The following is a 27,384-nucleotide window of genomic DNA, read 5'->3' as shown; positions in this document are numbered from 1 at the left end:
TCGTTTATTCCCAGATGCTTTGTCGTTCCTTTTTTTTAATTCTAGTTATTGCTATGCAAGAAATCGAATTCTTCATGACATGAAGAAATTTTTACCCTTTTCAATCCTTTTTTAGTATCGGAAAAAGAACGAAATGCTGGATTGGGCTGAACCTCAGAGTCATGAAATTTTTTGGTAAATCCCATTTTGGAAAATGGAAATTCAATTAAAAGCGATATCCAAAGAAATCAGAGCATGACTCAAATTTGCTCAAATATGGATGTATCTATACCTAAAAAACGTCTAAATGCATGTAATAGAAAGTCACTTAATATGGGAGAGAGGGAGTAGCAGCTATGGATTTGCTGGTCACAACAAACTCTTTTCATGGCTGAGTAGTTTACTCTCCCTTAAGCACAAAAAATCAATGCAAAACAGTGAACTCAGTCTAGCTCTCGATTTTGCTTGATATGCCAAAGTAATTCTTGTACCCAGGTTACAAAATTGCAGCCGATTAGATGTCAACTATGAGTGATTTACATAAAACATCAAGGAGGGAATCGTGCAGGTATCCCCTCCCTTGTTGTCTAAGTTTACCGAGAAGCATTGCTATCTGCTCCCTGGATTTCATTGTCGCCCTTGTTGGCTTTGATCCGAGTCATCTGGGAGGTTAGTAGATGATGCACTCTTTGCTTTAGCTGGAGAGAGAGAGAAAATCATATTAGTCTGGATAGGGTCTTGGCTTCCCTAACACAGGCAAATAAGGTGATTCGAAATGAGGATGTCATCAGGTTTGCTGTTGCTGACCTCTTCTGTGCCAACTTGGCTCTGCACAGATACTCGGATGGCATCCTCTGGCCCAAACCTTCTGTATCTCCCTACTTCTTCGTCATCATAATCGTCGAAGCCAGAGGGTACGGTCTTGTCCAGAAGATCACATTTGGATATAACGTTGATCCATAGGCGATCGCCAAATCGTTCCTTTATATGCCTGTACGTGATGTACTACACAAAAAGAAGAAGGATGTTTAGTAGAACCCCCTCTGAGGTAGGAGAATGCAAAATTGGTGACTTGGTCTCACTGATTGCATGATCGATGATTTTCATATATTTGAGCTTCAGAAGCTAGAATGAATGAATGACATAAAAAGCCCTCACACGGTAAATAAAATATGTACCTGATCAGCCACCTTAGTCCCACAGTCTTCAGATAGATCATGAACATACAGGACAGCAATTGGCATGTAAGAAAGGACAGCGAGTGTCAATCTCTCTATGTTATTCCTGTCATCTGTCAACATAACAAATGAGAACAGATTACATGTAATACAGCAATTTCAGAATAGTATAGTTGCACTGACATCGAAATTTTGCTAAAATGGGACATGGAAAACATAGACCCAACACACTGTAGCATGCATATATATTCGAGTACCAACAAGTTGGAATTCAAAAGGCTTATATACTGTCTTTGTTGAACAAATCTTACTTAACATAGAACATTTTGTTGTCAATTATTTATCTACATTTAATGGGGGAAAATTGGAACCATGCCAGTGCAAACTCTGCAATTTCGAGAACTGTGCAAACATTACAGTGGCAGGGTTTTGCTTTCCCATATTTTATTCAAGGACAGGAGAATACTACAGAAGTAACATGAAAGCAGTCTCCCAAGTTAGTAACTACTTCAACAAGGTTAAATCTGACTGACCATCATGTCTTGTGAGAAGTCCTGGAGTGTCAGTAACCTGCAAATATCTTACTTGTTCAGTGGCGGCAGATCTCAGAAGGAAAGGAAGAAATTAGCTTTGATTTAACAGCAGGACGAAATTTAAATGCATATGTTAGAACCTGAAACCGTTCATGATTGGAGACGATATGACCCATTAGAATCCCTCTTGTTGTGAAAGGGTAGCTACAGACCTGCAAAATGGTAAGCAGTGCAAGACAATAGAAATGCTAAATTACATTTAAATAAAGAAATGTGAGTAGAATGAGGCTTTAAAAGTATTTGAGTAGATAAGAAGCATATAGAAACATGGCCTAAAAGTAAATCAAAATATTTGTGCTTTCATGCTAACTATAAAACTAGAAACTCACCAATGGATGAACATAAAAAAACAGCAGTAATATTGACGAGACAGATGAGCACAACCATTTGGAACATTCATATAATTACTAACCCGCAATACATGGTTGCTTATCACCAGACTACACTCCAACTAAATCAAACAGCATTCACTATTCGGGGATATGCTCACCTCAGGTTTCCCTGTAGATAATATGCGGACTAATGATGACTTTCCCACATTGGGTGATCCAACAAGACAAAGTGTTGGTATATGTGGATCAACAACTGGCATGGAACGCAAAGCCTGTATAGCTCATTGATCAATCCAATTATCCAAAGTACTTAATAGTGCAATAAATAAAATATAAATCTCATAAATATAAATTATTGTGAACAAATCAAAGTATAAGGTGCCATAATCATTTTCTTGGTTTCTCCTCTCCAAATCTCAAATTCCAATGTGTAGTATGAAATATACCTTTGCAACGTTTATTAAGTCGTCAATCGCATTCTGACCACGCTGGAAAACTTCCTCAAGTTCCTTCCGGCCCTGAAAAATAGTAGAGGCAAGCAATGAAACATCAAACACAGAAAGTCAAACATAAATGAGTTATAAATGTAAACGAAGAATAATAATAAGAGAGAGCAGCGATCTAGGAGGGCACTTATTTAGAAGTGCCTTAAACTTGAACAAACCTCACTGAGTCGTTCCTCTGCTTCACGTTTCGTTAATGACTGCAAAGGTCAATGTATATCCTGAATTAAATTGACAAATTCTCTGCAGCTATTTCACTAAAAAGGAAGAAACTTCTGAAGTAGGTAAAAGAACTAAAAAAAAACTTATATGTCAACAACTCATAACAATGCCTTGTTATACATCATACTCAAATATTACGAGGCCAACTCAGTGTATATGCAACTTTCTTATGAACTGTACAAGCCTACAAGGACCATGTATGTATGCAACACTGGTTAAGGGTTCTGCATCAACAGTACCCAACACTGAAAATCATGAAACAGTCTGCAGAAGTTTGGTCTTACATCTACCAAGAAGACAACAAAAGGATACAACTGTAGAAGAGTTTCGAAGTGGATTGGAATGGGACAAATAATAAGAAGCAGACGGATCTCAGATGCCGAGACCAAAGATAAGAATCCAGGAAGAAGAAAATGATAGGGGAGGAGCCGAAGCAGGGCCTTAAGGGAGAAGACCAATGCCCTTGCTCTAATATGCCAGGTGCCTCGGATCCATTTAGCGAGGAGTTTTTAGCTTCACATCATCATCATCATCAAGCCAGTTTTTTACAAGCCAATTAGTCAACCACAGAGAACAAGCTCACATATTTGGCATTTGGCTATCTAGGTTTAGGGTCTAATCTTTAGAACACAGATGAATAGCATATTAAAAAGGAGGTTATTAGCTTGACCACAACACCTGCACCTTACTGAGTATGTTGGTGCATATACTGCGCAATCACCTTCCCTAGGCACATGCTCATTTGAGTCATTTCCTACCAGAGTGCCACTGTAACAGGTTTTGCTGTCGAAGCTTTATATTACATGAAATGTGCTAAAAATATAAATTTGAAATATAAATTGTCTTATCTGTCATCGATGGTTATTGGTTACTACATTGGTAAGGTTACCTATCAATTGCTTAGTAAGAAAAAAGGATACTCCCTCCGACCAGTATTACTTGTCTCAAATTTGTCCAAATACGGATGTATCTATGTGCAAAAAGTGTCTAGATACATGTAATATTTCGACAAGTAGTTCTGACCGGAGGGAGTACATGAATAGTTTGTAGTTGCATTGGTAGAATACTGACACGTGGGAGTTGAAGTTAACAGAGCAGGGTGGGTGTCAGCAGATGGTCTGATTCAGTCATTTGTGTAATCTTCATTGAGCATTCAATTTTGATTCAATCTTTAACTCTTCTGTCAGTTGTTTCTCTAGCTGCTGTAGTCGGTTACTTTGCTATGTGACTGTTAGAATTTGGTACTGGCTGATATATGAGCGTACTGCTTTCTTTTCTTTTAGCTGTAAGAGACATGATAATGTTTTGAATGAAGATGGGATCCTCAAGGTCTGAAAAAATATAAACTAATTGTCATCTACACTAACCTTAGCACAGACAGAAGCATGTTGCTTCCCTACAGAAGTTATCTTTTTTCTAAGAGCATCCACTCGTCCAAGTACCTGCCAGAGCACTGTCAACAACATCATAATAACTCAAGAAATAATATGCATAAATTTCATGAAAAATACACTTCAAACTTAAAAGAGCTAGTAAGATTGTCAATTTTGAATTCGGGTTCTGGAATTATCCATCCAACGCTTATACTCAGAAGAACAAAGAGGGGCAGGTCATATAGCAACCATACCTTTTCATAATATCCCTCCCCAAAAGTCAACTCAATGAGAGATCTCTCATAAGGATGCAAATCTCTCCTCCTAGGGAAGTTCTCTGTATACGTTCTCAGTGGCACAGAAAGTTCCTGAAGATAAAAAAGGCTCTTGGTAACCCAATTAAACTACTTGGATTAGCAGGGAAACACAGCACATGACTTACTTTCATTAAGGCATCAAGTTGCTTTGCACCTTTGTTCCTTTCACGCTTGGCAATGTTTGTTATACCTGCAGAACATATGGATTATGAAGTAAACTTGTTGACACCGAACGCTATAAGAAATGTCATAGCAGCCACAGATGGAAACAATAAATGGGAAGAATAATACCCTTTGTGGGTGGTATATTTCTTGATTTCCTCTGTGCTGACATAAGTATATCAGTTGCAGGCATTACCATTGGTATTCTCTGAAATGCACCAACCATCTCAGTTTTTTGCACAAGGCCCCCCTGAATACATATAAAATAGCAAAGAAATTATCTTTGTGACGCATCCGGTAGCAATTAGCAAATATACACAATATGCTAATGGAAGTATCTTTTGCATAGCATTCAACTAAAGAAGTGCACAGAAGTTACATGTCATCTCTTGAGGTGCGAAGAATTAACTAACTACACCAGAAACAGATAACCTCAACTTTCATATCGCTGAAGGTTTATATATTACACTAGTAACCAGCTCCTTGTTCTTTAGCAATAGTCAAGCATCCAGCATCGTGGTTCTTATATACTAGGCAGCTTACATAGGCTTAGGAACAAACCCGGAAATAGCCACACGCATCCAGAATGTAGCTGCAGTACTATCATATAAGTATATAACCACAACAAGATCAGAAATCGTGATGGTATATCAAAACTTCTAGTGAAAGTACACAGAAACTAGACAATATACATAAGAAAAATCCTGTAATACATTACAAGCATTACAGGCTTTTTGCATCACCATGTATACCAAAAAGAAAAGTCTGCAGAATTGGAGGAGCCAAAATATTAATGTCGGCACACATGCAATTAACAGGTCACCGGGGTGATAAAACAATTTAGAGATACGTTCAGATTTCAGCAGCATATATGAATCTTGACAATTAAGAACGTGCTTAACTTTGGTTCATTAATATGCAACCAAAATGTGAAGCGTGAAAAGCAGCAAACGACAGGTAAGTACACTGTACACATATAGAAGTAGTGTTTGCATTTCAGCAACGCACGCTACAATAGAACCTCTGAATATGGAACACGAAATACATTTCAAAGGGACGTGAGCAGTGAAGGACTGGAAAATAGCGTACACTTAATCCATCTGTTAACTCTGTCCGTGACCTGTCCTCTAAGGAAACACTAGACGTCGCAGAATGGATGTGATGGCACAAGTATATCGCAGAAACTCCTGGCTCCAGAGTCGACAAAAAACCTGAGTTGCATGGAACCACGAGTTAGTAATATCCAGAACCACGAGTTGCATGGAACCGCGCCTGTTGTTCCTGTCCTAAACCGGCGGCGAGCATTTCGTCGAACACCCTGGTGGCGAGCGGAGGCGAGCAAGATAAAGAGGAACCAACCGTTGGGAGGGCGACGGTGGTGGAGGCGCCCCGCCGCGGGGGCGGAGTGGGAGATAGGCGCGGTGGCGGGAGGAGGAGGTCGCCATGGCCGGCGCGGGCAGAGGAGGTGGAGCTGGAAGGCGCGGCCTCCTGCTGCTGCGCGCATTTCTTCTTCCCGTTTTGGTCGCGTGGGAGTTGGGAATTTAACCCATTAAATCCGCGAAGAAAGGGGCGACGCTGGGGCTGTCCACGTCGGCGTTTTGGTTCGGCTTCGTCTGGCTGTCTGCAACCGGTGGCACCATGCCAGTGGGCCTTCTTCTCTTCTCTGGTCCGGCTGTCAGTTGGTGTGTGCGAGGTGCCCCCGGTGTGTTGATTTGAGTGGTGCACTGTTATGTCATATGGATGGGTGTGGTCCGCAGTGTACCCCTTGAAATTTGTTGGAATAGTGGCACCTGCCAACATTTTTTACAAAATTGGTCCTGTTCGAAATTAATTGACAAAACTTTCCGCCATCTCAGTTGGAAGGCCAGCTTTCCTACGATGCCATGGACAGAATGCCCTTAAATTCAATGGCATTCGAAATTGATTTCTTAATATATAATTAACTTTTAAAAATGCCTGTTTTTACCACCTCGAATACAAAAAACTTTTTATAGAGTTGTATGTGCACCGTACGAGCGCATGATAATCACTAGACAGTTTATTGCCAACCCACGTTCCGACCTTCGAAACAGTACTGTTTCATTTTTTATTTTGTGATAGTAGCACACAACAAAACAACTTCCCACGTCCAACTGCATGTCCACCAGTTTCGTTCAAGGAGGCGCGCAAAGGCGCGCCCCATCCCCTAGTTGGATAATCTTATAATATTAGAGACCTAAGAATCTTAAAAATGAAGATGCTTTTTTTAAGTCGATCTAAGAATCTTCATTTTTATGTCAACAATCTCCAATTTATCCGGTACAAAGTTAATAGCTATATGTCTTATAAATTGTATGTGTAACTTTAGTGAGCGATGTGCAACTTTCCAAATTAGAAGACTTGAAATTATGTGAGCTTTTATGTGAAAATGAAAGGTACACGTTTTTAAAATCAAAATGGTCACATTTCTTTTATAGAGCTCAAGTTTCATACGGGCGCTTCACATTTGTATCGACAATTCAATTGTACTACCCTATGTCAAACCTTGCAGACAGCCATCGTTCGCCGCATCTCTTGTTGCTCCATTCCGACGATCGAGCTTGCCTTCTTCTTTCACTACAGTAGCTTATACCTAGCCACTCACCTCCAACGCCCGAGCGCGCTGCCATGCCGACCTCTCCTCCCGTCCCGCCACCACTTTTTCCTGCCGTCCCTGCTTGCTCAACCCTATCTCGTACGTGGTTCCACACTTCCACTTCCACTTCCACCTCCCTGTTCGACGACGCCGTCCGGTTGTTCGACTAAATGTGCAGCCGCGAGTCGAGGATGAATGGCTACGCGCGGAAGGTGTTCGATGAAATGGGGCACCGTCCACCCGCTGCATCCAGACCCCACGAAGGTGAGCCCTGCCTCCTCCTCTCCTTCCCTTTGCCTCTCAGATTGTAAACCAGTGAACCTGAGAAATCTCCGCTCCTCCGGAATGTACTTGACTACTTGCTATCATTACCAGCCTTCTTCCTCACATTGTAAACCACAAACCCGTAAAAGCCACCAAGGATGGCTGATGATAGCCTGATGGTCTGTGCAGACTGTCGATTGACCTCGAGTGCAAAGATGCTTTCCTGTGCCTTTAGGGAGGCCCTTATACCGCATCTGCTCTTTGATGCATGCATGGTCACGAGCATAATCTTGTGAAGTTATGCTGTAGGTAGCCTTCACCACTAGCCTTTGCTGCTAATTTTGTATTTTGTTGTGTTTACCCGCTGAGATATAAAATAATCTAAATAGATCCTTGAGCGTAAATGAGTTAGTGATGCAGAGATATTAATATTTAGGCACAAATAGGCAAGACGTTACGGTTGACTTGACCATATTGTCCTGTTTGACTCCTTGTATGCAGTGGTAGCAATACAAATTGGAAGAGGGAAATAATTGAAGCCACGCCGTTTGCCTAGGAAATGAAGGTGAATGCTGTATATTATTTTCATCCAAACATCTTTACCCATCAATTTTTTGCGGTTGATGTTGTGATGTATTTGTGTGCTCCAAAATCTGCAGAAATATTTGAGTACTTATTTTAAGAAAATAATAAATGTGGACTTAATTATATTTAACTGTCCAGGATATTTTAGGTACAACATACTCTATGATAGTTACCTTTTAGATTTATTGACACCTAACATTGTAGTTGCTAAACGAACTACATCTCTCTTTGCTACATGTGAATCTGATAAAAAATAATACTCCCTCCGTCCCATATCAAGTCACTCAAATAGTCAAATTTTCCCAAATATGGATGTATCTATGCTTAAAAAGCGTCTAGATATAATGTTCAGAGCAATTTCTGGTTGGGGTGTGTCCCACCAGCAATTGCCAATATTGTCGCCGTTGAATCTGTAAATCTGACAATTTCATATGAATGTAGTTGCTAAACGAATTACATCTCTCTTTGCTACATGTGAATCTGATAAAAAATACCAAATTAATAAGCTTAAAATCTCATGCTTTTCCATTTTTCCCCTAATAGGTGCTAGTAAATATTTTTCTAAAAATTATGCAAAAAAAACGTCATTTCAATGTTTACTGAAGAATAGAAACATGATGATTGAATGTTCGAAAGTACTGCCCACAATGCTCAAGCACAAGGCATGCTCTATAAACACTGACATGTCCCTCCTTAACATAATTTGCAATGTTATGCAGCTAGTATATCTTATGAAACTAATGCTCTTCAAACACAAGTTACCTATGTTCCATCACTCAAAACTACTCTCACTAGTTGCTTCTGCAGCATAGCGAGCCATTATCCGGTGCATCTCAGCTACAACATCTCTCATGGACAACCTCTCAGTTGGTCTTTTCCTGCTGCATGCCAGGGCAAGTCTTGTGACGGAGTACATGATACTATTCAGATCTCCCTGTATCCTCTCCACTGATAGCAGAAGGGGGTCAATAATTTCCATTAGTTGTGCTGGATAAGCCTTCTTTGCATACTCGAGCAAGGTCAATCCATCGGTAAACATGCCATGTGTAGGTCCCTTCCCTGTAAACATCTCAAGGAGCACGATACCGAAGCTGTAGACATCCCCACTCGGAGAAATTTGACAACCTTCACCGTATTCTGCAGTGCACAAACAACATAAAAAATATACTGAGTAAACCACCCCATTTACTTGAATAAATATGAAATAAAACTGAGCTACCTGCAGCAACATATCCAATTGTTCCCGCTATCGAACTCTTTGAATTGATCAATTGCTTGCCTTCTGGATCAGTGAGAATCTTAGCAAGGCCAAAGTCCCCAACGTGAGCAACCATGTCCTCCCCAAGAAGAATATTACTGGGCTTGAAGTCACAGTGAACTATCGCTGGCTGGCAGTTGTTGTGCAAATAGTCTAGAGCAGCAGCAATGTCGGAAGCAATGCTCAATCTTTGCACTAATGTTAGAATTTTGACTGGATTTGATCCATATATTTCTGGGTGTAACCACTTATCAAGACCCCCATAAGGCATGAAATCGAGAACAATTGCTTTGAAGTCATTCTGGTTAAAGTCAGAGCAAGAGCAGCAAGTTATGACACCAATCAAGTTACGGTGGCGAATTTTACCAAGTGCCTTACACTCGGCCACAAAACTTTCTGAAGAACCAGATTGTTCAAGGTCAAAAACCTTCACAGCCACAGTACTCACTGACTTCTTGAGCATCATCCTTCCCTTATAAACACATCCATATCGTCCTGTACCGACCAAATTGTTGGTTGTGAAGCCATTTGTTGCATGGTACAACTTGGAATAAGAAACTCGAGGGTACATGTCACCCATCAAGGAAGGAGTTACCAATGCTGTTCTAATAGATGTCAGTGTTAATTTATTTTTGAAGTTTTTTAATGAGAACAAACCTAGTGCCATCATGAAGCATACAAAGACGACAATAGCAGTTGGGATCACTACATTTCGAATGAGTTGGGTTATCCTTTGAGTGTGTCCCATTGTTTTTGTTGGACATGGAGGCAAATGCAACTCTTGAATACCACCACAAAGGTTATCATTCCCGTAAAAAATGAACCCGGTTAAATTGGTGAACACACCATGTTCTGGAACTTTCCCATCAAGTTGGTTAAAGGATACCTCTAGCCGGTACAATGATTTCATGTTTTCGAAGGTCTCAGGGATATGTGCAGACAAGTTATTATGTGCAAGATACAGTTCCTGTAGGCCAGTCATGAGTCCTAATTCTTGAGGAATTGCGCCAATGAGTCTGTTTTTGGTCAAGTTTAGCAGCACCAAGCCTCTCATTTTACTCATAGACGAAGGAATAACACCATTGAAGTAGTTACCATCCAAACGGAGCTCCATCAAGCTCTGACAATTGCTGAGACCGGCTGGCAACACCCCAGATAAGTTGTTCCCATGGATGTACAAGTATGTTAACTTTGTGAGACCACTAACTTGGGATGGAAGAGAACTACTAAAATGATTCCTAGACAAATCCAGAATGTATGACAAGGATGACAGGCTAAAGATCTCTCCAGGTAATGGACCTGAAAGTGCATTGTTCGAAAAGGTTGCACTGACAAGCTGTTGTAGATTCCCAATGTTTGGGGGAATAGGTCCCTCCAACATATTGTTATCTACTGAAAGGTGCTGCAACTGTGTTAAGTTCCCAAGTGTGGATGGCATCATCTCAGAGATTAAGTTATTCTCTAGTGTCAAGAACTGGAGCATCTTCAACCTTCCTATGCTGTCTGGTATGGGGCCAGTAAATTGGTTGCTAGAGAGCCCTAGCTTGAATAGTTTGGGAAAGCTGCCAATGCCAACTGGTATCTTGCCAGAAATTTCATTATATCTGATATCTAGGGCTACAAGTTCCCGAGATAGGTTGGCAATAGAGCTTGGAAGCTCACCGCTGAACCTATTGTTTTGCAACGTGATCCAACGAAGGCTTGTACAGTTTGTCAGCAAAGTGATGAACCCCCAGTCCTGAACAGTGTTTGCCTGCAGCTGGTTTCCATTGAGCATCAGAAAGTTTGGGCAGAGTGTTCCAATCTCTGGAGGCACGATTCCGGTGAGGTTGTTACCTGAGAGGTCCATGGATTTAATTGTGGTTGCATTTGCAATTGAAGCTGGAATTCTTCCTGTGAAATGGTTCAGAGCAAGGATAAGGTATCGGATTTTTCGAAGGCCATTGCCCATGTTGGAGGGCAGTGTACCCTGCAGTTCATTCATTTGCAGACCAATGAGGGCGAGTGAAGAAATGTTGAAGAGCGTTCTCGGGATGTTGCCTGAGAGGTGGTTTACTTGCAGTGCCAGGGATTCAAGGTTACCAAGCCTGCCAAGGCTCTCAGGGATTGGACCGCTCAGCTGGTTCTCATTGAGGTACAATCTAAGTAGTGATGAAAGGTTTCCAAGTGATGATGGCATGCTACCAGTGAAGCTGTTCTTTCCTATTGATATGGTTTCAATCCTTGACAAGCCTCCAAGCCAATCAGGGATTTCTCGACTGAGGTTGTTCAGGTCAAGTTTGATACTGACAAGGCGAGTGCAGTTCCTCAGGCCATGTGTGATCTCCCCATGAAGCGAATTGTTTGATAGGTATAGGTATGTTAACTGTGATAACCGGCCGATTGTCCAGGGCATTTCACCTTGGAGCGAATTGTTTGATAAGTCAAGATATGACATTTGGGTCAACTGGCCAATTGTCTGTGGGATTTCACCGTGTAGTAGATTGTAGCTGAGGTCTAAACTTGTCAGGTACGTGAGGTTCCCAACGGAAGGGGATATATAGCCAATAAGACCAGCCGAGGAGAGATTCAGTGCTGATACCCTTTGCTTATGCCAGTAGCTGCAGATGACACCACGCCACTTGCACAAGTCAATGCTTGTGTTCCATGAGGCCAGTGCATCTGAATGGCGGTTTATACCTGCCTTGAACGCTAGCAAGGCATTGAGATCAGTCCCATTGCTGAATGGCAATGCCTGAGAACATGCAGTCGATGTGAGTAGGAGCAGGTGTGGCAAGAGAAGCAATTTTAGAGCAGGAGACATTTCGGAGCATGCAATTCCCTGACATTTAAACAGATAAACATAATTAATTAACATGCAAGAATCAATAAATATGAAAAATGCCAGCCAACATGACGAGATTATATCAAGTAGCAATGTAGCACTACACACAATACAATTATATACTCCGTGCATGCACTAGACCATTTCTGTGATAAGAAAAGGCTGGTCTTTTGTAGTAATCAATCAATTTCATTAGTTTTGTTAATTCTTTTCAAACCCTGGCCAATAGTTGTTACTTGTGTATATGAAGTATGGTTAGTGACAATGAAGAGACAAGTACGAGCAGTTGGGCACCTCCTGCTATTACACACCATTGAATTGTTACGATGTTGCTTAATTTGTTATGTAGAATTATATGACCACATCCCTCACCCTCTTTACTTTTCGACAAGTGTTCAGTCTAGGCATTTCTGCATGGCATATGAATGATGCATTCCTCCGAAGATGTACTTTGGCATATGAAAGCAGTTCCTCTTATTTCCAGCACATGCTGTACTCCCTTATTTCTGTGCAAGTTTGTATATCGATGTCTTTAGTTAACTAGGTGTAAGATAAAATTTGCATAGTGGGCACATGCATCAGAAGAAAAGAAAAGGCTGAATTTATCTCCTTTTACTTCACTCCAATATAGTCTTAGAAAACAGCAAATTGTAGTTATTGAATGATAACTTGCACCTTTTTTCTGCTGTGCAATATATAGGTTACAAACCAGGATGGATTGCATCACATGGTGTTGGAAGAGAAACGACATAAACAAGAACATGAGATGAAACAACCGGCGATTGTGTAGTGATCACGCGGCACACAATTAAGCTGGCCCTGTTGCAGGACGCAAAAATGTTAAACATACCTGAAGCTGAAGTCCTGACCAAAGGAAGCTTTACTGCTTCTGTATCCTGGCTCTGCCTTGCTCTGGCCGGTTCTCTCGCGTACTCCGGATGCAAGGAAGACGAAGAACAGGTCAAGCGGGGACTCCTGTAATAAGTAAGCCTATTTTCCCACCAGAAGCCATGACCTTTTGAGCCTGGGGTGATGGATGACGCTGGAGTCAAAAGTCAAGAAACGGAGATTTGCACACCTGATGGATGACCCAATTTGTTTGTTCTGATCCTATTGCTAGTCCTGTGCCGGGACAAGAGACTCAGAAGAAAAATTGCCGGCGCATGACGAACGACGGTCAGTGGACCATATGGTTTCGCCACGAGTGATTGACACGTTCAGAGGTAAATTTGGGCTCGTGTGGAGTCCGAGAAGAATGTACCTGCCGTTTTTCATGGAAGTTCGTCGAGGCTGCGAGGCTTGTAAATTGTAACCTGTTTGCACGCGTTGTTGCTGTTTCTTTCTGCCTGTGAATGTGACATTGCCCTTTCCAGAAAGCCACAATTAAGTCGGTCCACGTCGTTGCTTTCCGTTGCCACATCGTTGTGGCTTGTGAAGTCCAGTTGTTGGGTTGGTAGCTGCACCTGATGTCGGGCGCTTCATCTTGTATTCACCTCCGTGTACCGCGTATCCGGTCGCCAGCTTTGCTGCAGCTAGAACACACACGCTGAAAGTTTTCACAAGCTTGCAAGTAAATTTGTCTACTCGAAGTCTGTAGTGACAATCCAAGCCTTTTCTGTTTGGGTCTGGCTACAACACGGTTGACTAACAGTTCCTTAGCATATGAACCTGACCGTCCATCTTCTACATCCAGTACAAACAAACAAAAATACAAATTCGGAAGTAACTTCAGATTTGTTGTTTCTCAGCAAACCTAATTAATTCCTCTGATACACCTTTGTAAATCATTGTGCTCCGTTCGTACAATGGTTTGCCTCATTTAACAAACTTCCCGACCATACCTGGGTGCCGCCCCTGCAAAAAAAAAAGAAGAAAGACCTGTGTGGCCGCTATCAATCGATGTCTCGGACATGGATGCCGAGTCACATAATACCCCTCAGTTCAACGAAAGATATCTCAAATTTGTTAAAATTTGGATGTATCTAGACATGGCTAAAGCCTGTTTGGTTGGGATTAAAACTGCTTTTTGACTTTTGGCTTATAAACCACAAAAGCATCTAAATAGTTGCTTTTGACTTTGTTCTTTTTGCTTATACCATCATCTAACAATATCAAATCAAATGTCAAAACCGAAAACACATAATTTGGTGCTTTTGTGGCTTATAAGCCGAAAGTCAAAAAACAGTTTTAAGCCCAACCAAACAGGACCTTAGTGTACAGATGCATTTAAATTTAATTAAAGTTGAGACATCCTTTGTCGGACGGAAGAATATTAAAAAATAATTATAGGAACTATCCTGCATCTTGTAAATAAATCACATCCATCTCACACATTTTAATAGAATTAACTGATCTTGGACGTAAATTTTGTGAGGATGTAACATGTCTTTTGAGTGTGAAATCAATTTCTAAATCCAAGCTTATTTTTTCTAAATTTTGCTCTGGCCGGTTCTGTCGCTTACACTCCGGATGCAAGCAAGACAAAGAACAGGTCATGTGGAATCCGGCAGGCCTTTTTCCCAGTAGAATCCATGACCTTTTGAGCCTGGTGTGATCGATGACGCTGGAGTCAAAAGTCAAGAAACGGAGATTTGCACACCTGATGGATGACCCCATTGTTTATTGTCTTGGTCCTATTGCTAGTCCTATGCCGGGACAAGAAATTCAGAAGAAAAATTGCCGGCACCTGACTGCAAGCCATGCCATGTCGTCGAGTAGTTTGTAGGAGTCCGCGTTGCAGGAGTCCGGAGTATATCACTTCTCTTCTCTCTAATCCATCTGAGCAAAAAGTGACGATTTAAGAGTTTCTAGCTAGGAGTAATATTTAAACTCCCATGACCTGCTTACATCATCTTATATATACTTGTCTTAGTAATTTAAAATCTGCCACTTATGCGCGACCATCTTTTGACGGAGTGGTGGTTAATTTAAACGGTATGAAAGGTTTGAAGTTGTGTTCTAACCGGTATTGAAGTTCGGAGGGTAATTTATACTTTGTGATTGGTTTACGATTGTAATATGGACTTCATATTTATTTCATAGTATTGTACATATTAGTACATTTTTATACAAACTTGATTGAACTTTAAGAAATCCAACTTAGGACAAAACTATAACATCTTATGAAAAAACCGAAAGGAGTACATAGTATATGCAAATTGCTACTCATTTCATTCCATAAAACAACTATAAATATGTGTACTTCAACCAATATGAGCTCTAGTTAAGTTTCTAGTGTTTGGCCAACCATGTTGATTTAGGAGTAAATGAATGCGGGCAATTATTGATTGAGAACGGGAATTAATGGGAAATAAGCTACATAAGAGAATAGATAGAAAAAGAAATACTATATGAACTGTTTTACGGAATGGAGGGAGTATCAAACAACAAGGACAACCGACGTGGAGGCCCAAACGGGTTGGACTTTTACACCGGCAACAATTCAAACTCCTCGGAATGGATCAAATTCTTTTGACCGCTATATCTTCATGAAAAACCAATACTCTCTCCATCTCATATTAAGTGACTCAAAATTTGTTTAAATATGGACGTATCTATATACTAAAATACGTCTAGATACATGTAATATTTCGGCACTTATTATGTAACGGAGGAATACAAAAGATGTGCTATCAAATGTGAAAGTTTTTTGTTCCACAAAATCCTTTGAATTTGGACAAAGTTTGCCAGTTTCTGAATGTTGAGAACTTATTTTCACAACATCCATTGTATTTTGACAATTTTTACCAGTTTCTGAATGTTGATTGCCATGTTTGAGAGAGAAACCAACCAGAATCGGCAACAGGCCCCCTTTTGTGGTCTGGCCCGTTTACAGTCCTGCTGCTCCGCATCTCGCTTAGGCGGGCTCCTCCGACCTCGCCGGCGGCGGCAGCCATGGAGTTCATCGACGACGAGTGGGACTCCCAGCCGCGCGCGCGCGTCATCCACTCCCGCGCCGCCCCTAACGCCAACTCTTCCCCCGCCACAGCGGACCACGCGTCCCGCTCCCTCCCCCACACCGCCGCCTGCGCCGCGGCGGCCGTGCTCCTCCTCGCCGCCGCCTACTCCCTCGACGCGGCCTACCAGGTCTTCTCTTCCATCCTCATATGGATCGCCGCCTCCCTCCTGCTAGCCCCCTTCGCGCCCTCCTCCGCCACCGGCGGCGACATCTCCGTCGGCCGCGGCAGCCCCCTCCCGGAGCAGGAACCGGCCGAGGAGCCCTCCCCGGACCCTACGCCCGCCACCCGCCGCGGTCGCCGCCAGAACACGACCCCGGCGCCCGCAAAGCCGTCAGATCCGATCGATCCTCCCGTCCAGCAGCGTCCGCCGCGGAAGGAGGCGACGGGTGGGTCCACCGGTGCTGTGGGCGGAGGTGAGAAGGAGGAGGACGTCGGCGAGTGGACCGATCAGGAAATGGAGCTTCTCCGGCGGCAGATGGTGAAGCACCCGGCCGGGGAGCCCCAGCGCTGGGAGAAGATCGCCGCGGTGTTCGGCGGGCGGCGCACGCCGGAGAGCGTCATCCGTGCGGCTAAGTCGGGCGGCGCCGCGGCAGCAGCAGCCGGGGGCTCGTTCGAGCAGTTCCTGCGCAAGCGCAAGCCGCTGGACCCGAGGGCCGAGGCGGCCGAAGCTGACGAAGGTGGCAGTGCTGGAGGAGGCGATGGTGGTGGGGACGGTGGGTGGAGCGCTGGTGACGACCGGGCTCTACTGAATGCACTCAAGGAGTTCCCCAAGGACACCGCAATGAGGTGGGAGAAGGTGGCTGCGGCGGTGCCTGGGAAGACGAAGGCCGGGTGCATGAAGAGGGTCACTGAGCTCAAGCGCGACTTCCGGAGCAGCAAGACGTCGTCTGATATAGCACAATAGCTGGAACATGCCTTGCTTACCTGCAATTCATGGAGATTTAGACTGGTACAACCCTTTCTGAACTGCATTTTGACAGCAGTTATAGTATTATCTTAGATCTTTACATGTTGATACTTGATTATAGCTCTATGTTTTTTTATCAGCATGTTTGTTGTTGTTGTTGTGAGCAAGCACCTTGAAATCAGTGTCATATTTTGGTATGTGCTTGAGGTGAAACTGAAGAGCTTGTTCCTATCATTTAGAAGCTACAAGTGGGACAAGTATAATGTGTGTTGACTGTCAATTTTAATTTCATTCATGGAACATTAGTGTCGTCCACATTTGGTGAAGCATAAATGTTGTCGAATTAAGCAATGGAAAATAATGGTAGTACAATAGTTTGAGTTGATCATAGTGAGTTGTCATATTTACTAGTGCTGTTGAACATTTGTTGGGTTGTTGTGCCAGATGACATTGACGCCTCATGATATGCTTTCAATACCTGCCACTCATTTTTACTAGGATCATGAGCAATTTTGTATGTTATAGTTACAGCGAAAAGAGCAAATTTCTTATTTTCCCATGTTTTGTTTATACTATACATTGTCCTTCAGGAAGGAATGTTGGACACGAGCTTATTTGTAAAATTAGCTAATTGCTGACACCAATATGGCAGTTAGACAAAATACGTCATCATTTATGTGCGGATGAAATAGATGATGCTTGTTCCCCTTTTCTTGATGAATCATTTAAATACATGCAGTAGACTTGTATGTTTCCTGTCTTCTTTGTTCTCTAGGACCCAAATACATCCCCGACGCTATTATGGATCGGAGGGAGTAGTAATTTGTATTTTGGTCTGTATGTGAACTAATTGCATGTTTTTATTCTTTTTGATTAAACATCGTTAAGCCACATACCAAAATGAAATGGGAATAAAAATGAGAGCTAATGTGGATATGCAAACTGGTAATGTGATACGGACTACTATGTTTTTGCACAAGAGGGAAGAACATTGTGTTTTTCTTATTCCCTTTATGCCAAATTGCCAAACTTGTTGTCATCACTATGATCTCTACACTGCCACGTTTGCATAGATATGTTACTCCGTATATACGGTATTTAGCAAGTAGCAGATTCTGAATAATTCTGGTGTCTGTTTCATTTTACCCCATGATCAATTGATATCAATGAACACACTGTAAGATCATTCAAAATGTATTTCAGGTACCGGACTCGATGCAGCAAGTCACTATGAGCATCTCTCTTTCTGTAGTGTAATGAGAAGCGGAACACCATTTCACCCACTGAATCACAGGGACGCTGGGTGTAGGAGGCCACAGAAGTAAACACCATATCAGTACTTTTATTGTTACCTTTAAATGTCAGAAAAATCGTTGGAACAGTAAAGACACTTACTAGATACATGAAAACAGTCATTCCGAAAAGAAATACTAGCATACCCTTGTTTGGTGTATGTCAAGCTCCAAAATACTAGCATATTCAGTCAGTGACGGCCTGAGACCTGCCGTTTGTAATCCAACTGAAAAGAAGTCTAGTAGTTCTTCAAACCTAAACCGACGACGAGAGGAACAGGTCGTCACTGACTGCATGCTTCCAAAGAGGATAAGAAGATACCACTAGCGGAGACTAATCGCGTGGGTCCCATCTGCAGTGACAGATGCTTTGCTTAGATGGATCAAAGCCACTAGAATCCAAGCTGTGTCTCGTCAGATGCTACCGTGTCGCAGCTTAAGTCTGGAGACATGAGACGTGTCGATTACTATAATTCAGTGCGAATTGATCACGTCATCAGCCGAGCTAAACGGTGGATTTTGGTAGAGGGACAGAAGTGGACTTTTGAACGGTTTTATGTGCAGCAACCAATTGTTTACTCTTGATGTTACGGTAATTATTCATCTTTCATCATCGAGAAAATAACATAACCTGTTTTTTTTACAGTAAGAAAAGAACTCCAGCTTTCTGTGTTCAGAAAACCACAAGCCAGAGCTCATTTAAAGCTGACTTTTTGTAATAAACCAGCGGTAACAGTTCAGTTCAGTTCGACTTCCACACGAGAGAACCAGAGAGAAAGAAAACGCACGGACGGCAGCCCACTTCTTCTTCCCCGGAATTCATTACCGAATCGCAGGTGCACGAGCACGGGCCAACATTCCAATCCCCCAATCCGCCGCATATCCCGATCCCCTTCTGCCCGCCTCGATTCGCTTCCATCCAGAGTCCTCCCGCTCCCCGAATCCATCGAGGAGCGCCTCCTTCTCCTCTTCCTCGATCGGTCAAAGGCGCCCCCTTTCCGCGCCGCCCCTGTCCTGCCCGGAACCGACGCCCGGCGCCGTCGCAATCTCTGCGTGAGGCCCGGCGACGGTCTCTCTCTCTCTGCCCCGGGTGTCACATCAATCAATCAAGGAATCCGGCCATGGCGTGCAGGGGCTTCTTCGAGTGCGTCCTCAAGCTGCTCAACTTCGTGGTCATGGTGGTCGGGCTGGCCATGGCCGGCTACGGCGCGTACCTGCTCGTGCTCTGGCTCCAGGTGCTCTCGCCGCCGCTGCCTCCGTCTCCGGCGCCGCCTGCGGCCGTGGCCCCTAGCGGCGGCGACCTGGTGCGGCTGGGGCGGCCGATGCTGCTCCTTCTCGATGCGTCCCTGTCTGATAATGGGACCGTGGAGAGGCTCTCCAGCGCATGGTGCGTGCGTCGTCTCTTGATCTTTTCCTTGTGTCGGTAAAGCTGGGATTCTTGATGTGGTCTTGGCACCTGATGTGAATTGTGATCTGTAGGGGACACAGCGCTGCTAGCGCTCCTGTGAAAAATACAATGAAAACTCATTTACATGTTTCCTTAATTACTTATATCTAGTCACTTGTTTAGTACTACTAGTCAAAAAGCTTATAATTCAGTGACTTAATTGCGGAAAACACGATGCAATGGGTGCACTGTACCTGGATACAGATCTTTGTTTCTGTATTTACTGCCAGTGGTTTTTTTAGCTACTGTTTTATCTCCTTACCCTATCGAGAATTTGAATTGTGACAAGTTGTTTTTAGACAACATTAGATGGAAGAATTGTCCTATCGGCCTCACATTGAATTGTCATAAGTAGAAGGCTAACACAAGTGCTCATGCAAAGCTCTGTGGATCTTCTTTTGCAACTTTTTTCACCTATTGTTCATATTCGTTGCAGGTTTATTTTTGCGTTTATTGGCATTGGCGTCATACTCTTTATTACCTCCATTTTCGGTTGTGCTGGTGCTTCAACGAGGAGCGGATGCTGCTTATCCACTGTATCCAATACTAGATTACATTGTTATGAACATACCATCTAGAGATTCTTTTTAGTTGCTCTGGTGCATGTTCCTATTAATATCAACTATCAAACAGTTTTATACCCATTCACCGTGCAGTAAGGTATCAACCATAAAATTTTCATATAGGAATGATTATCCCAAGGGAAATCGAACATGTAATCAAATGTAGGACTACTGTTGCAGACCAACAGATATGTGACCAAATTTAATTGGAGCTAAATAGTATGAACATGAAACGTTTCACATGCAGTTTTAAATGTCTGTTATTGCATGGTGTGATTGTTTTAGGTGGCTATTACACATCATACCCTACCTTATTTACCTATACTTTCATGTTATGATTTTCTTGACATTCAGAAAAGTATTCATTCCTCATCATTTTGTTCATACTAGTAGAGCTTGCTGCAGGATGCTTCATTTTCTTCGACCATGACTGGAAAAATGTGAGTACGCCTTGTCTCTTGTTTTGTTGAGCATGATTCTTTCTCTTGGAACTTAGAATTTAATGATTGTTGTTATGCAGGTAATTCCAGTTGATAAGACTGGCAACTTTGACATGATCTACAGTTTCCTGAAAGAAAATTGGAGAATTGCAAAATGGGTTGCACTTGGTTCTGTTGTGTTTGAGGTAAAAATGGAACAACTTTACCGTATAACTCTTGCATATAATTTGATAAAAGCATATGTGAATCAACCTGGATTTATCTATTGATAAAAAAGTAAATGGCATTAAGCTACTTATTAAAACTGGTCCAAATAAAGGCAACTATTATTTTAACACTAGTGGAATTAGAAACTTATACGACCATGCTACTGTTCCTATAATTAATTTTTGTTATTGTTACAAATCTACACAGCTTATGAAAGATTAAGTAGGGATATGCTTATACTACTGTTGTTTAGATAACAATGCTATCAATGACTCTCTTGCTTTCTTATCCTCTTCTCGGTTGCTTCTGTTTGTTACATTTTTCTTCTTTCAATGCAAGTCATTTTCATTATAGGCTACTCTTCTGACATAAAATTTATAGTTCTAATTTTCCAGATTAAGTTCCATTTCTTTTAGTATGTTTTGTTCTAGCAACTGCAAGAGTCCTAGCAAAAAAAAAAGGTTCTGGTGCTGACTGAAGTCTAGGTTTGGTAACTAGTATCACACAGGAAATCAACACATATGCAATAAATTGCAAGACATCAAGTCTTACCAATGCCTCATAGTATTTACACATATGATGCATTTTTGTGAAAGCGGTTGCAGCTGTTGATATTTTCTTTACTCAATGTGCGTATCTTTTGTTCATGTGAATTTCATCATACCATACCTCAGCACTTCACACTTTGTGTAGCATAGACACTGCAAAAAATACCCTACAATTTTTATTTGTATTTGGATTTCAGATTCATGCTCCAGATCAGTAATGCTAGTTGCCGATGATTCTTAACTAACACCGTATTTGCAGGCATTGTTGTTCACTGTAGCGCTCATAGTGCAGTCAGGCATTCAAGATGATTATGACAGTGATGACGAGTATATTGGCGCGAGGTCTGGAGTCCGTCAGCCATTGGTGAATAAGCAAGCTGCTGCTGATCCTAGGGTGCCCAACCTTGACTACCGTCCAATCCGGAACGATGCATGGAGCCAAAGAATGAGAGACAAGGTATACAACTGCTGATCCTTATCGCTACTCCTTTAGTGCACATCTCCTTTTGTTCTTCTTAAGTCTTAACTGGTACCTTTTGTCGTGGCAGTACGGGGTGGATACCTTTGATCCGAACCGGTTCCAACAGGCCACGATATCTCCCGCAGAACAAAGAAGCCGATGCACAATCCTCTGAGGCCTGGCTGTGGTCGATACAAGTCAGCACTGGTTTTGAATTCACATCCAGCTGTGCAATAACGTCCGCTCCCATGTAACGGGTGGCTGGTTGATCTGGCGTTTTCAAGTTTGTGTAGGATGTGGCGATCCCTTGCATCCGCCCACCCCGGTTTCTTCATTTACGTAGATAGATGTCTTTATCAACAGGAGTACATGCTGCGTCCTTCAGCCTTGCAATAACTGTATTATAGTTCTGCTTTGTAACGTATATTTTGTTGTTTACATGCTTCGCATAAAAGCTTATATGGAACTATCATCTTGATCAGGTTTGCATCTCACGGAACACGGATAGTCCTATCAGGTTTACATATCTTGAAGAGTTCCTTATTTATGGAACCTCTAAATTTGGTAGATCGGGTTCTCTTATTTGGAATTAGGAAGGTCCAGCTTTCCCCGTTAGGCAATCTTGTTATTGCAGGATATGATCCGCATTGCCCATAAGATTTCCTCTTCTGACTACCAGTAGTTGATAGGGAAGTATAGTACAAAGCAGAGTTTCCTGTTATACAATCTGGAACAATGTCTTCATATAGCTCTGCATTGCATTGCATATATCATATACCCTGCGACCATGGTGGATCTGGAGAATCCTGAGGGCGCCACCAGTCCTCAGGGCGAGCATGCCGGTCATCGCGGTTGTCGCTGCCTTGCTCGCGGCGATCAGGTCGTCTGGCAGGAGTGCTTCACCTTGGTCTGCGTTGTCCCGGTGACCTGCCTCGCCGCCGCTGTATGCCTGCTCATCTACTCCCAGGCTGGAGACAAGAGCATCAAGGCCAACTGGCTCCTAGTATGGGGGGGCATGTTCCTCCTGGCCGCCTCTGTGGTCACGGCCAGCCCCTCCGTCCAGTGCGCCATCTGGTGCATCCGGCATCGCCATCGATCTCGGCCGATATAGGGCTGAGATCACGTCGTTGCCGAGCCGGAAAAAATGAATCGTTGTCAAGGGCGAAGAGTATATAGTACTATCAAAATATTAATTAATGATAAGTGCTTTGTATGATTGGTGTCGAATTGCAATTGCAGGGTTTTTGCTAGGTGCACTTAACGTAGCTCAAAACACTTTCAGATTTAGGCACCAATCCGACAGGATCTGCAGTGCTGTTAAGTCCGTTTCTGAACTGGCACCAGCACTCCTGCACCACACTGACCCGACTCAGCACCAGCAAAAGGCATCAATGGGTCCTCTTCTCTTCATCATTGTGTTTATCTGGAACATTTTTTGCTGGCTTTCTCTGCCAATAATTTGGACCTGTGATCAATGGAGCCATCACAGGTTTGACAATCCTTGTCAGCCTGATTGAAGGGCTCACCCAGATGCAGCAGCACATGACTTCAAGGGGCCAGGTCATGACGATGGCGCCCAGCACTCACCCAATCCTGTGTCCTAGCAAGCAACACCACCACTGCTCCATGCCCATCATTCACCTCCCATCTGATCTGATTTGCTGCTGCATCTTGGATTATTATGTTTTTCCATGTTCCAGCAAATCTTGCTGTCAATGTATGATTCGGTGTAGTTCCCTTTCGGTAAGGGGAGCGCAAAACGTGGAGCGAATGGAGTTACTACAGAGAAAAATCAAAACAAGGGAAAGAAGCTACTACATTTGAACATAAGCATGGTAGGGTTTATGTATGTTTCTGACGATGATGATCGATCCAGTTATACAGATGATTCGACGAATTTTCGAGCACACTAGGTATTACCAAAAACTCTTGTTTTATTCCGCAGGCCCGCCAGTTCCAATGAAGGAAGGGAAGAAATGGAGATTGCTTCAGGGAAGAACTCTATACATGTGCACTCAAAGCATCCTTCATTATAGTCTTGCATGTGTTTCAGTTGCTGGACTTCTGGTCTGCACCAGGTGTTGCCTGAAAAAGGACAAGCAATAATAACTCTCTTCAGGTCTGGCTGGCATTAAATGAAATTCAGGTTTGCGGTACAACAGCAACAACAATGACAGTTGGATGATGTAAATCCAAATAAAATTTTCATGGCAAAAATAGGAAATGATACTAAACAAAAAGTGATGAATACTTACCCCAACTGATGTCACAAAACTGCAGACCGCACATTTAACAGACCTTGCGCCGTACTGGTACATGAGCAGCATTCGGCAGTTCCCGCAGTTTACATGCGCAACCTGATTCGCTGCGGTGACGAGACACATCTTTCATTCAGAGTGTTTGAGATTAGATGAACACTCATCCTTCTGAGTTTTATGAGTAAGTCAGTAGTAAATGATTGATGGTGAGTATCTTTGTGTCCGTGAACGGTTTCCGTAATTCTCTGACATGTTATCATCTTATGGTAACTCTAGGAGATATTCGTCAAACTTTGGTAGATCCAGGATATCCTTGTCAGGCTTTTGTTTTTCTAAATCAAAACAAACACATACATCCTACAGTCCAATTTTGATGAGTGCGACTTCGGGATAAGCCAATTCGATGATGCTAACGGTTATTGACTGATTGCTAGAGCTTTTCTAACCTCAGAAAATATTCTCTTCAGAAGTAGGATTTTACATGCAGGAATAAAAACCAAACATCGTTTCAAGAAGGGAAACAGAACACACCGAATATACCGTTTGCAACCAAGAAAGAGGAGAAATGAAAGAAAATAATAAGCTTTGGTTGGTGTACCTTCCATGGCCAGGTTCACAGTGTGGCAACAAGAACATTGCACACTTGTCGCGCCACGTATGTACATTAGGAGAGTGTGGCATCCTCCGCAAACTAACTGCGCCATCTCCGTCCCTGCACCAACAAATCCAGATGAAAACTGAACTTCAGGACAATTGCCAGCTAGCGGAAAGCCCTTTGAATTGGTTCAAGGGAGAAGTATTTAAACCCTTTGATCTGTCTACGCTACTGTGTAATCTGCAACTGCATTTCTGTACTTAGAAAGGAAGCAAGCCGCAGAAAAGAACATTTTTCTGTCTGCTATACTAGTCTTGCATATAGATGGAACTCGATGTTCGGCTGCCACATTACTTACAAATCCTCGAGGGGCAAAATGAGTTTGATTCATATGCATACCGGGAGCCGGCACAGCGGTCACGGTACTGCAAACTGCGCAGCATACCGACGTCGCGCCGGCAGGGTACATGAGCAGATTCCGGCACCCGGAGCAGACAAGCTGGCTTTGAGCCCCTGAAATTGCACAACCACGCCACTTGAGCTCAGTGTCTGGATCTCACATACTGATTACTAGCAGCTTCGTTTCAGAGATGCATTGCAACAGCAGACAAACGTCTGTAACTCAACTGAGCATATCTTGAGCCTAATCTGTTCTATCAGATCTTCAGAGAGAAAATAAAATAAACAGAAGAAACCATCTGAGCTTTATTTCTAGTAAAAAAATCATGAAGAAGCCTGAACTTTATGCCATATTCATCTTGTTAAAGATTGAGTGTCTGATACTTTTGGCAAATACTAAAGCATTTTCTGGTTGCCCAAGACAAGAAACATGAAATGACTTCTAAAAAAAAGCATCAAGGGAAGAGTTGCAAAGCTGGCTTTCTTGGCAGTGCCCAGGGAGACCATACCTGCATTGGGAGTGGGTGGTGTGAACGGTGCAGGTGGAGTTGGATAAGGGGCAAGGGGAACCGGCATTGCCGTCCCGGAGGCTGCCTTAACAGACGTCGTCGTTGCTGCTCTCGTGAGACTCCGGTGGCAATTGATTTCAAGAGACTCCGGTGGCAATCGACGAAGAGCAGCTTTCCTTCCCCTACATGAAAACCCTGCAGAAAGCCAGAATGTGCAGGAGATGTTGATGAGAAGACTTCACTATTACAGGAACAAGCAAAGAGTTTCAGTTACTAGAGCATCACTTCACTTTCAACAAACACTTTTAGAACACTTCAGACAGCACAGGATTGTTTCTGCCATGCATGTCAGTTATAAATATTTCAGTCGTCTGCTACAATAATACTCATCAAATCTGATGCTTGATTTCTATAAACAAGGTACCATAACAAGATCTCTACTACAGAATCCCAGTACGTAATGGATAATACGATTTTAATGGATCATAGTACAATTTTAACACATAGCCAGCCAAACTTACTTAAACTTCTGCTAATTCGGGGATACTGATCCTAGCTAACGGAATCTCCCTGGCAATCCACATTCACCGGGATTATTTGCCACTGTTGGCCTAATAACAGATGAGTAAGAACATGTCCAGGATAAGGTAGGAGGATGTTGAAGTGGCAGCTAATCTATTGGCTCAAAGGAACAAACAAATACTTTCATCTCCAACCGAAAACATGCCAGGAATCATCCACAATACCAGAGCAAGGCAAAGAAAACTCAAGTGCAATCAAAGATTCAGATATCACTATTGAATAGCACACATACAGAAGACAGGGGGAGTTAAGAAAGATTGAGAGGAGAAGCAGCACCTAGCAACAATGATTAGGACTCAATCCTATGATGAACTTCTGGATGCATAAGAACAGTTTCATTAGTTAGTGCATATCTTGCTTTCTCCCTCTCCCCCCTCTCTCTTTCTATCTCTATCCTTTCTCCCTCACACAGTGTGGGAGCAGAGGTTGACAAATATATAGGGGAGCAGGGAAAAAGGAGAGATTATGATAGATGGCCAAAAAGGTACCCAAAAGCTTTTCACGGCTTACAGAGACTTTCTTCCTTGCAAATAAAAGAAAGTTCTGTGCCTTAATTTTTTTTTCCTAAGTTATCATCATATTCCATTTCTAGTAGACAATTTTTTAGACGAACAGCCACCCAAAATAATAGATTTTGGCAAAATTCCACCTTCCTAAATTTAGGATTAAATTTTAATATGTATTCCTCTGTCCAACAAAGATGTCTCAACTTTGATTAAATTTGAATGCATCTATACACTAAGTCATGTCTAGATACATCCAAATTTTGACAAACTTAAGACATCTTTTGTTGGATGGAGGAAGTACTATAAATTTGAAGAAATAAAATCTGTTGTAATAGAAATTGCAAACATTTAACCAATGCAAACCAATTATACGACGGGTGTGGGTGAACCTTAAAAAATAAATCATGCTATGTGCATAAATCAAGTTCTCAGAGAAACACTTTACTTTCGGTGACACCATCGTGATGTGATACGGCAAAGAGATAAATCTCCCCTTATCTACAAAATA

At 42.5% G+C, this 27,384-nt stretch overlaps 5 protein-coding genes and 1 long non-coding RNA gene across 9 annotated transcripts; 3 read left to right on the top strand and 3 right to left on the bottom strand.

The window, feature by feature from the left end:
- Positions 1–340: 340 nt before the first annotated feature.
- Positions 341–6,198, bottom strand: LOC100837400 (nucleolar GTP-binding protein 1). The gene is made up of 14 exons (XM_003573418.4): positions 6,019–6,198; positions 5,749–5,870; positions 4,789–4,909; positions 4,623–4,687; positions 4,435–4,548; positions 4,175–4,249; positions 2,747–2,785; positions 2,529–2,600; positions 2,241–2,354; positions 1,831–1,902; positions 1,691–1,727; positions 1,158–1,270; positions 787–984; positions 341–677 (listed from the first exon to the last, which is right to left on the bottom strand). The coding sequence occupies exons 1-14, from the start codon at positions 6,161–6,163 to the stop codon at positions 573–575; spliced, it is 1,392 nt and encodes a 463-aa protein (XP_003573466.1). The 5' UTR covers positions 6,164–6,198; the 3' UTR covers positions 341–572.
- A 909-nt stretch (positions 6,199–7,107) lies between these two features.
- LOC106866304 lies at positions 7,108–13,600 on the top strand. Its single transcript, XR_001406591.2, has 3 exons — positions 7,108–7,537; positions 8,039–8,102; positions 12,905–13,600. It is a non-coding gene; the product is annotated as an uncharacterized LOC106866304 (long non-coding RNA).
- LOC100821719 (probable LRR receptor-like serine/threonine-protein kinase At3g47570) lies at positions 8,718–13,193 on the bottom strand. Its single transcript, XM_010236075.3, has 3 exons — positions 13,055–13,193; positions 9,342–12,201; positions 8,718–9,259 (listed from the first exon to the last, which is right to left on the bottom strand). The coding sequence occupies exons 2-3, from the start codon at positions 12,181–12,183 to the stop codon at positions 8,895–8,897; spliced, it is 3,207 nt and encodes a 1,068-aa protein (XP_010234377.1). The 5' UTR covers positions 12,184–12,201; positions 13,055–13,193; the 3' UTR covers positions 8,718–8,894.
- A 2,399-nt stretch (positions 13,601–15,999) lies between the features above and the next one.
- On the top strand, positions 16,000–18,617 carry LOC100836880 (transcription factor MAMYB). The gene is made up of 2 exons (XM_003573416.4): positions 16,000–17,112; positions 18,274–18,617. The coding sequence occupies exon 1, from the start codon at positions 16,099–16,101 to the stop codon at positions 17,065–17,067; it is 969 nt and encodes a 322-aa protein (XP_003573464.1). The 5' UTR covers positions 16,000–16,098; the 3' UTR covers positions 17,068–17,112; positions 18,274–18,617.
- Positions 18,618–19,076: 459 nt separating this feature from the next.
- On the top strand, positions 19,077–22,508 carry LOC100836568 (tobamovirus multiplication protein 2A). Its single transcript, XM_003573415.4, has 6 exons — positions 19,077–19,749; positions 20,246–20,345; positions 20,732–20,812; positions 20,893–20,997; positions 21,827–22,024; positions 22,116–22,508. Exons 1-6 carry the CDS (start codon positions 19,484–19,486, stop codon positions 22,200–22,202), a joined length of 837 nt encoding a protein of 278 aa, XP_003573463.1. The 5' UTR covers positions 19,077–19,483; the 3' UTR covers positions 22,203–22,508.
- Positions 22,509–22,674: 166 nt separating this feature from the next.
- On the bottom strand, positions 22,675–26,807 carry LOC100835743 (protein LSD1). 4 transcript variants are annotated; one of them, XR_002965579.1, is made up of 7 exons: positions 26,647–26,807; positions 25,789–25,983; positions 25,280–25,393; positions 24,884–24,997; positions 24,283–24,392; positions 23,948–24,112; positions 22,675–23,140 (listed from the first exon to the last, which is right to left on the bottom strand). XR_002965579.1 is itself a non-coding variant. In XM_003573412.4 (6 exons), exons 2-6 carry the CDS (start codon positions 25,853–25,855, stop codon positions 24,077–24,079), a joined length of 441 nt encoding a protein of 146 aa, XP_003573460.1. In that variant the 5' UTR covers positions 25,856–25,983; positions 26,647–26,807; the 3' UTR covers positions 23,820–24,076. The 4 variants fall into 4 exon arrangements, 3 of the variants coding, with proteins under 3 accessions (XP_003573460.1, XP_010234376.1, XP_024318071.1); XM_003573412.4 differs by lacking the exon at positions 22,675–23,140 and having other exon boundaries at positions 23,820–24,112; XM_010236074.3 differs by lacking the exon at positions 22,675–23,140 and having other exon boundaries at positions 23,820–24,112; positions 25,789–25,970; positions 26,647–26,776.
- Between the last annotated feature and the right edge of the window lie 577 nt (positions 26,808–27,384).

The sequence above is a fragment of the Brachypodium distachyon genome, chromosome 3 (assembly GCF_000005505.3).
Source record: "Brachypodium distachyon strain Bd21 chromosome 3, Brachypodium_distachyon_v3.0, whole genome shotgun sequence".
In the NCBI taxonomy this organism is placed as follows: Eukaryota; Viridiplantae; Streptophyta; class Magnoliopsida; order Poales; family Poaceae; genus Brachypodium; species Brachypodium distachyon.
The sequence above is the reverse complement of the archived record's forward strand: the minus strand, read 5'-3'. Positions and strand labels throughout refer to the sequence as shown.

Bases quoted from the DNA above. Each gene is read 5' to 3' on its own strand.
- LOC100835743 (XM_003573412.4), bottom strand. From the start codon at position 25,855: ATGCCGGTTCCCCTTGCCCCTTATCCAACTCCACCTGCACCGTTCACA. The intron at 24,998-25,279 runs GTATGCATATGA...TTGTTGGTGCAG, and splicing joins GACCGCTGTGCCGGCTCCCG to GGACGGAGATGGCGCAGTTA. The intron at 24,113-24,282 runs GTAAGTATTCAT...GTCCTTTTTCAG, and splicing joins GTTTTGTGACATCAGTTGGG to GCAACACCTGGTGCAGACCA.
- LOC100836568 (XM_003573415.4), top strand. From the start codon at position 19,484: ATGGCGTGCAGGGGCTTCTTCGAGTGCGTCCTCAAGCTGCTCAACTTC. The intron at 20,813-20,892 runs GTGAGTACGCCT...GTTGTTATGCAG, and splicing joins TCGACCATGACTGGAAAAAT to GTAATTCCAGTTGATAAGAC. The intron at 20,998-21,826 runs GTAAAAATGGAA...CCGTATTTGCAG, and splicing joins TTGGTTCTGTTGTGTTTGAG to GCATTGTTGTTCACTGTAGC.
- LOC100836880 (XM_003573416.4), top strand. From the start codon at position 16,099: ATGGAGTTCATCGACGACGAGTGGGACTCCCAGCCGCGCGCGCGCGTC.
- LOC100837400 (XM_003573418.4), bottom strand. From the start codon at position 6,163: ATGCGCGCAGCAGCAGGAGGCCGCGCCTTCCAGCTCCACCTCCTCTGC. The intron at 1,903-2,240 runs GTGAGCATATCC...ACCATTTTGCAG, and splicing joins TATCTACAGGGAAACCTGAG to GTCTGTAGCTACCCTTTCAC. The intron at 1,271-1,690 runs GTCAGTCAGATT...TTATGTTGACAG, and splicing joins ACTTCTCACAAGACATGATG to ATGACAGGAATAACATAGAG.
- LOC100821719 (XM_010236075.3), bottom strand. From the start codon at position 12,183: ATGTCTCCTGCTCTAAAATTGCTTCTCTTGCCACACCTGCTCCTACTC. The intron at 9,260-9,341 runs GTAGCTCAGTTT...TGTGCACTGCAG, and splicing joins AATTGGATATGTTGCTGCAG to AATACGGTGAAGGTTGTCAA.